The sequence below is a fragment of the Brachycentrus maculatus genome, unplaced genomic scaffold, assembly GCF_059751285.1.
Source record: "Brachycentrus maculatus isolate JH-2025_06_01 unplaced genomic scaffold, ASM5975128v1 h1tg000440l, whole genome shotgun sequence".
Taxonomy (NCBI): Eukaryota; Metazoa; Arthropoda; class Insecta; order Trichoptera; family Brachycentridae; genus Brachycentrus; species Brachycentrus maculatus.
Window position 1 is genome coordinate 487,351 of NW_028281188.1, and position 9,433 is coordinate 496,783.

The following is a 9,433-nucleotide window of genomic DNA, read 5'->3' on the forward strand; positions in this document are numbered from 1 at the left end:
CCCGCGACATCATTTTCATAGTCTTTTTTTCTCATTTTAACCCTTATCCGCACCCAATGGTGCATAGAGCACTGTATTATATATAAACAGTGCTATCCTGATCGTTAAATATACAAAGGAAGTGATCTGCCCTGCGCTTTAAGTAGCTGTGCAGGTAATATCAGGTAAGGAGTCGAGAAAGAAGAGGTAGAGGGATAATACCTTGGAATGGTAACTGAAGCGCGGGAGTGATCACTTTGCCTTTGTATAATTAAAAATTAAAGGTCAAGATAGAATTGGGTCTAAATTTGCACTGCCATATGCACAATCGGTATGGATAAGGGCTAAAAAAAAAAGATAAAATACTTGTATGTTATTCATAAATAAGTGGGTGTAGCGATAATATTTATTTAAAATGAAAAATAATCTAGATTGGAGTCAAAACCTTGCAAGCTGATATTGTCTAATAATACTTGTAGTATTGATAAAGTGGTAATACCTCGGCGTGCATTCACAGGATGTGGCAAATTGATAAACACATTTTTTCAAATTGCCCGGATTCGAGATAATACGGCACCATATTTCTGACCACAAACAGCAAACAACACCTCAGATTAGTAGTTTTTTTACACCAGTTAAAACAATACGTCGGAAAGTCAAAGTTTTCGCTGGAAAATATTGTTTTTTTGTCATTGCAAAACATGTTTTAATATTTCACAAATGGGTAATAAAAAGGGTGAAATTCAACATTTAAAGTGCTGTAAAAATAGTTCAACCTACAAACCCGATTTGATAAGGTCTCATCCTTTCAAATGGATAAATTTTCCCATTTTTGTCGGGCTTTGGTTCATTCTATTCTGTTTGATAATCTGCCCGATAGTCTGGTCCAAAGTTGATAAATATCACAACGAGAACAAGGCTACGCTGCAATGGCCGCACGACTGGCCCTACTTCTTCTGGAGCGTCGCTTTGCTGATATTCTGTGTCATTCTCGGGGTGCTGGTCGTCATATGGAAGTGCATGGTCCCCAAGAAGAGCAAGTACGACAAGATATTCCTCAATCCGGAGTATGGGGACGAAAAGGAGATCCTCTGCATCCATTGCATGGCCTTCCATCCGCCCGGAGGCGCCAAGTGTCCCTGCACAGCCGGGGACACCGGTGTCTGTCAGGGTTGCGGAAAGCCCAAGGAAAGCTACAATGCGTGCTGTCAAAAAAATAAACCAAAAGACGATTTAATTTCCAAAGGACCGAGTTACGACGTCAGCCTGAGAAATCCGCAACCAGACCTGGACAATTTAGACAAATCTAAAAGAATCAGGTCCGTCGATAACAAGAGAAACAGTCTGAGAAGTGTCAAAAGCAGGAACTCTAGTTCCTCTAGTTTTGTCATACTATCGTCGGCGCACGATCCCAACACCAAAGAATTAATAACCAGGAAAATAGAGACTAGTCAAATTTCTCCGCAAACAAAACTCACCGTCGCTGATGAGACTGCAAAAACAAAAGATGCACTATCATCAAAATCCAATCCCGCAGTTCAATCTCATGAAAATACATCGGGCAGTATCAAAGCCAAGAAACCGACTAATCTGAAACCCGTAGATGTGGATCTCGCTAACCGTCACGCCAACGTAGAGTTCTTCGGAGAAAAGATAAAGGTTGGCAGCGATACACCGACGAGAGAGACCGTCATCAATGTCCACTACGCCAAGACATATCGCCCGTCCGAAGGAGAGTCCCCGTCCAACGTGGCGCTCAAGAGCGGAAGCGTCGGCAGCATGGAATCCATGGACAAGAAGAAATTCTCGCAATTCCTTCATCTGGTCGAAATCAACACCCCGATCACGCCGGAAGAAACTGTCATGAAAGATGACGACTTCGCCAATCCTCCGATGAGCCCTCGCGAGATATTTTTCTACGACCTCATCCAAGCCGCTGAGAAATGCGAAGGCAGCAGTCCCGACAGCACTCATTTCGGCTTCTACAACCAATTCGAAAAGAAGCGACCGACTTCGCACATTCTACTCTCATCCGATGTCAAGCTGGACGATGAACCTAGCAAAAGCAAAATTGAAGATTCAAAACGACACACGATCAATATTAAACCGTCCGAAAATGCTAACAGAAAGCAAAGAGTCGTAGTGACTGATTTGGAATCTCCAAAGATACGAGAGTTGACTAGAGCTATCAGCCAGCACACATCGGTGGGTGATGACGATGAAGAAAAAGAGATTATCCGTGATGATTCGCAGAACAAAACAACCGTCAAAATACTTCGAACTGTCAAGAAAAGCACTCCGGAAGCCGACGCTTTGAATTATCCGGTGTTTGTCGAAAGGAAATCGTTCGCTCCCAGCAGCAACACCAGCTCGTTATCGGAGCAAACTTCCACTCAGGAGCTTCGGAGTCTCACCAAAGAGTCAGTGAGCAGGTTCTTCATTTCCGATACGAACAGGGGTCCTTCCAAGCCAGCCAGGCAGAGCTCCAGTGGTGATCCAACCAACCAGAATACAGATTGTGTAAAAGACAATGACGATGACGTGTTTTCAAATTGATAGTATCATATTTGAATCGGTATATTCTAGAAAGATGTGGCTATTATGATTTATGATTTATATATTTAAAAAAAAAAAATAGTAAAAAAAAGTTGATATGTGGAGGTCCTCACCAAAACGTTACATTTCTATTATAAATGATTTTAAGTAATCAGGAATTCTAGCTTGTAAAACAGTTACATTTTGGTTTAACACAGGATTGGTCACGTTTTGTCGCAACTTTAATTAAGATTTCGATAGAACACAGTAAACAGAACAGATTTGCATTTAAAGAATTTTTTATGCAATATTGGAACTGTAACTTTTCGGTGAGGACCTCCACATGTATGATAGATGTTCAAATGGTGATATAAGCATTATCCATGAAATTAACACATTGTTTGAGGGAAACGCTTAAAAGCGTCTTTAACATACTGTTGGTAGAGGCGGGAGACACCTATAAGCGTTCTATTTGCGTACTTTCGGTAAAGCGCGAGATGCCATAAAACATTATAAAGATGGGAATTGGGTTTGCGGATACTTGTGAAAAGTATACGACTAATTAGTATACTGATTAGGGTCGGGGTAGATGAAATAAAAAATGTCTTAAGAAAGGTGTGTTGGGATGGTTTGGACATGCGGAACGAATGAGTGAAGAATGAAAAGTAAAACAAATTTATGAGGTGAATGTAGTTGGAAGTAGGAGCAGAGGAGGATCGAGGAAAACTTGGCATGATTGAGTTGTTTAAATACTTGTGCGTGGTCAGGTCAGGAGTTGGAATAATCGACAGGTATGTATGAGACGCAAGAATGAAGACGTGAAGAATATTTGCAAAGATTTTGTGGCATTCTATTCTTTCTGCCTATCCCTGTGGTGAACGGGGTAGTAGTTAGTTTATTGATTAGTGAATAAGTAAGTACTTAATAGGTCGGAATTACTTTTGGAAATAAACGCATAAATTTAATCTTAATTTTTCAGTAAAATAGATTTTCAATTGATCAATTAATTTTCTTTTTGGTATCATACTTCCTGATAATACTGACCAACCGGTTTTTCAAATACCAAAGTCAGCAGAAATAAAAATAACCAAGTGAATTTTATCTACGTAGTTAATGCATTATCTTTCACTGTAATTCAGCCATGGTTATTTAAAGCTTAATGTTGTACGACTGTTATTCTTTTATCATTAAATCTGTTTGTATTCTACATAAAAAGTCTTTTTCTTCATCTTCAAACCCTCATCCGCACCTCAATGGTGCATAGAGCACTGCATCTGGTGACAATGTTAAGTTAATCATTAATTACATGAAGATAAGGTGATCAGTCCTCTGCTTCATGTACTAGTTCAGGGTAATATTAAATCAATATTAGAGCGAGTGATCACTGATATGTATTTTGACCCCCCTGGGAATTGAACTCGGGACCTCCAGAATGGTAGCCAAATGCGCTAAGCACTACACTACAGAGGCAGGCAGTATTAGGCAGATAAAATGACATTTATCAGGACGGACTTATGGATTTATCAAATGGACAGTTTTAATTCTATTATTTTTTATCATGAATATCTTAGATCAGAAGTCTAACTTATGAGGTGCATATCTCTGTTAAGGCTAATAGGTTTCAAATTGGAATTATAGACCAACTTTCTGAATACAATGTCATGGTATGCATTCAGGGGTGTACAAATTGCTTGAAAAATATTCAAACATGAAAATTAAACACTTGTATAGCACCACTTTGAAGTTTATTAATGACGTCTTTATACATAATTATATATATAAAACGTCATTAATAAACTTAAAAGCGGTGTTATACAAGTGTTTTATCATTATGTTTGATCTTTTCAATTATTAATTAAAAGACAAAAACTGAGAAATCAAACAGTTCACAATCTTATATTTAAATGTCCTACAAGGCTTATTTGAGAGTTACCTAACATAGTTGTAGTAAAATATAAATATAAAATACTTGTACACAATTTTTGATTTTATTAACGTAAACACGACTGGTTTAAAGAACTACGAATGCTCTCATCATCAGATGAAAATACAACTAGATTGTATTTTCACCAGTTTCGAGAACTATGGATATTCTCGAAACCAGACGTGATTTCTCACGAAAATGGCGCTGTATAGATTGTCCAATAAATAAATAAACTTAATAGTAGTAGTATGTATTAATTTTAAATCAAACACAGATTTTTTGAGTCTACTAAGTTGTATTTTATTAACAAAAACACATAAAAAATTATATTTTGACAATTGTTTCGCCTTGTTAGGGCATTATCAAACGAATGTTAGACATTCGTTTGATAATGCCCTAACAAGGCGAAACAATTGTCACAATATAATTTTTTATGTGTTTTTGTTAATAAAATACAACTTAGTAGACTCAAAAAATCTGTGTTTGATTTAAAATTAATACATAAATTAAAATGGAGTTCTACAAATTAAACGCCAAATCAATAAATAAATTAATAGTAGTACCTACGAGGGTTTTATTTTTGTATTAAAATCATCATGTTATACTACAAAATTAATAAATATGTAATATAACCTACTCAGTTCAAAATTAAACATTTTAAGAACTCGGTCAAATCTATTAGAACGTTATCGACGAAGTGGCAAAAACTATTTTCTTCCAACTTTTTGGTAGACGAAAGTTAACGATCTTTTTTATACAGATTTAAATTTAAATTTATTCAAACGCATCCCTGAATTTACGTCTTCCTTCCTGACAAACGCTATTACATGAAACGATTAAATTACTACCCAAATAACACAAGTTCCATGTTCAATAATGCGACCTTCAGCTTTCCGGCAAATAATTTCTTGTGCGTGATGAGCGCGTAAATGGACCGACGCATTTATAATGACCATTATTACGCAATTCTGACGATTCCTGGAGGCTTAGCGCAACGGAACCAAGCGAGCGTAACCGCCGACAGTAGGTTAAACGAATGTTTTTGGAAATATATATAAAGCTGAACGAATTTCATAAGGGCATCAGTTTAAGTGATCGAATCATTCGTCGATAATACTCCAATATGATCTCAGTTAAGGTGAGAAAATATTATATTTGAACATACTTTTTATTTCAAAATAATAACGTGTTAAAAATAACGGCGTTATTTTTAACACGTTCTTTTATTATTTCTTTAGTTAGCTTATATTACACTAATATAAACTATTATTTACATTTAATCATCTATATATATTTACATTTCCTTACAGTAAACAAAACATTTATTTTAAAATTCTTTCAGACTCTTTTCATTCTTCATACATTCAGGCATCTCATCATACATTTTCAAACCCTTATACATAAAACAATTTTGTAACTCGTTTTTTTTCAACAATGGCAGTCTTATTTTATCCTTATTTCAAGTAATATGTTCATGAATATTTTTGTTTAACACTATTTTATCCTTAAAATATTTGGGTAATTTATTGTTTAAAAATTTATATATATAATAAATCCCTTACCGCACCCCAATGGTGCATAGGGCACTGCTTCATATAAACGCAGTGTTATCTCGATCGATTACACATGAAGGAAAGGTGATCAGCCCTCCACTTCAGGTACCAGTCCAGTGTAATATTGAATAAATATTAGGTGTGAAAAAATCACTTATATTTATTAAACCACCCTGGGAATCGAACCCGGGACCTCCTGAACGGTAGGCGTGCATGCTGACCATTACACGGAGGCGGGTATAAGTATCAACATATTAGATTTTTATAGATAACCAGTTGAGTTCTTCTCTAATTTTTTCTATATTATTATATCTATTTTTCTTGAGTAACTAATGGGTAGCTGTTTTTTTTGTTATCCTTTTGGAATGGTATTAGCTACTTTTTCTCGGTTTATATTTTTTTCCAGCATTCTAACTTAAGTTTTTGATGTCAAATATATTACACGATGAAATTTTATTAATAATATTCACAATTCATCTTAAAAACTCCAAAATATACAAAAAAAAATCAAACTTTTTGTTTACTTGTGTGAAAATGTTGAAAAATACTATGATACTCCATAAGTAAATGATATACTCAATTAAAATGTGATTGATTCATTTCCATTAAAAACTCGGTTATTAAATCATAAATATTGTTTTTTAACCGTTTTGTTTACCGTAGAACGGGGCTACTTGAACTTTGATGTGTTACTTGAGCCCAGTACAAAAAAAAGTGTATTTGGTCTACAATAATGAACATATCGTGACAATAAGTGTCACCTGTCAGGGAAACAATGAATCATGTTGATACGTTCATTATTGTAGACCAAATACAGATATAAATAATTTTTTTTGTACTGGGCTCAAGTAATACATCAAAGTTCAAGTAGCCCCGTTCTACGGTACTTTTCTGAAAATATTCTAAAATACGTCGATATTTTCAATTCATAGGTGATTTATTTCGATAAAAAAACCCTAAAACATACATTGTTTTTTGTTTAACGTTTTGTTTACGTGTGATTTATTCTAAAATACGATTATCAATGACATTCTCAATTCAAAGGTGGTTCATTTCAATCGATAACTTCAAAATATACATTATATTTTTTAATCTTATTGTTAACTTGTGTGAAAATATTCTAGTAAACGATGATATGATACTGATGAAATTCTCAATTTGCAGGTGACAGTTTGCCTGACGGCGCTGGTGGCCATGTGCAGCGGTCACGCGGCCATCTCCCACAGCAACATGGTCCGAGGGCATGGCCACATCGGCCACATCGCCTCCCCCCTCGTCGGCCTAGGCCATGGCGGGCTGGGATATGGTGGGCTGGGATATGGCGGGCTGGGATATGGTGGACTGGGATATAGTGGGCTGGGATACGGTGGGCTGGGATATGGCAGTTTAGGATATGGCGGGCTGGGATACGGCAATTTGGGTTATGGCGGACTGGGATACAACAGTCTAGGATGGGGAATGTCTAAACATGGTCTTTATGATGATCACCACGTAAGTTACATGTTTTAAAGTGACAACTTAAGCGTGCCTGTTCCAAAATTCATGTTTATGTTCATTTTTTTACATTATTACATTATTACATTATATAAAATGTATCACTAAGATAACAATGCTTTTTAATTAAAAATAAATAACGTTATAAAATAAAACAACTCTGTTTTAACCACTTTTTGTCAGTACACTTTTTTCCAACCGATGATGACAAGGTTCTTGTCGAAACCGGTTGGAAAAAGTGCACCAATAAAAAGTGGTTAAAACAAAGTTGTTTTTATTTTATAAAGTTTATAAAATGTGCCACAAAGTATCCGCGAAAAACATTCGAGAAAATATTAACGTGTTTGAATATTCCAGCATGCCTACCCCGCGTACGCCTACGACTATGGAGTCAAAGATCACCATACAGGAGACGTCAAGTCCCAACACGAAGTCAGAGATGGAGGTGTTGTGAAGGGTAAATACAGACAAATCTTTCAAAAACTTAAAGATCTACAGTTTCTATTTAGATACTATGGATCCTTGGCCTTGGGATACATGGTTTCTTCAAATATCAATAATTCTCTGCTGTTTGATCATTTTTGTCGTGATTTTTGGTTGATTCATTTAAAAAAAAAATATTTATGCCAAACGACGTTTTTTTGTATTTTAGTATATATTAAAATTATTTTAAAAAGTCAACCTTGTGTACAGTAGCGCATTTGTTTGTTTGCATATTTGTCTATATCTGTTGAATGTGTCGAACTTTTAGCAGTACATCATTGTTGAATTGAAAAAAAACTACCAAATTTTATAATTTAAAACTTACAAAATAACTTTATTTAAAATAGCTTAATAATCTTAATATAACATTATTTTAAAGTGAAACAATTTTTCCTAGCCTCCAAATATTTAAATTTTTGTAATAAAGACAGTTTTTTAATATAAATTAGTTTTGAATAATGAGCTGTTTGCATTGAAATCAGCTAACATTACAATTAAGTTATAATATAATAAGATATATAATGATTTTGTTAGTTATAAAAGGATAAAATACGAAGTTAGTACTTCAAATATTGATTATATAACACTGTTTTTGTCTATGGTAGCGTAAAACACTTTTATTATTATTTTATATCATCTCTGGTGTACCGCAAGGTCGTACTCTAGACCCTGTGCTAAATGCTTTATATGACTGGATCTCTCAAATAACTTTGTGGTATTTTTGCAGGCCAGTACTCCCTGGTAGAGCCTGATGGTTCAGTCCGTGTGGTAGACTACAAAGCTGACGATATCCACGGCTTCCAAGCCAACGTGAAGAAGATTGGACCAACAGTCCACCATGTCCCCCATCACTACATCCACTAACCGGTTAAACGACTGATCTAAGACCCCAACGAACTGATTATAATGACCTGATAATGCATGTGATATGAACTTTGTAAATAAATTGTATATAATATTTAATTTGATGATTTGAAAATAAATGTGCGCATATTTAGAAAAAATGTTTTTTCTTTATTCTTGAATGTTTTTTATGATCCTCCAATGCACATTTTATAAAACTTTATGAAATAAAACTAGAACTTTGTTTTACCCACATTTGTTTTTGCTACTTTTCTCCAATCGGTTTCGACAAGAACCTTGTCATCTTCAGGGATGGACATGTACCGACAAGAACCTTGCTATCCCTGAAGATGACAAGGTTCTTGTCAAAACCCAAAAAAGTACAAAAAATAAATGTGGTTACATAAGGTTCTAGTTTTATTTCATGTTTTAATCATTAGCAATGATTTAAATAACTCCATCGTTTCTGTGATGTCATTCATTGCCAACTTACAAAAAAAAAGGTTTTTCGAAGGCGTATTTTCCAAAAGAAAATAATGAACGAAAATAAATTATATCGGCTGTTATAAACACTTCACGAGTCTAATACAATCCTTTATAGGTTGAGTATATCAAATTAGAT

At 35.0% G+C, this 9,433-nt stretch overlaps 1 protein-coding gene across 1 annotated transcript; it reads left to right on the forward strand.

Moving 5' to 3' along the window:
• The first annotated feature begins 5,016 nt into the window (after window positions 1-5,016).
• LOC148302557 (uncharacterized) lies at window positions 5,017-8,951 on the forward strand. The gene is made up of 4 exons (XM_088271417.1): window positions 5,017-5,576; window positions 7,156-7,482; window positions 7,843-7,942; window positions 8,696-8,951. Exons 1-4 carry the CDS (start codon window positions 5,562-5,564, stop codon window positions 8,830-8,832), a joined length of 579 nt encoding a protein of 192 aa, XP_088127543.1. The 5' UTR covers window positions 5,017-5,561; the 3' UTR covers window positions 8,833-8,951.
• Window positions 8,952-9,433: the final 482 nt, after the last annotated feature.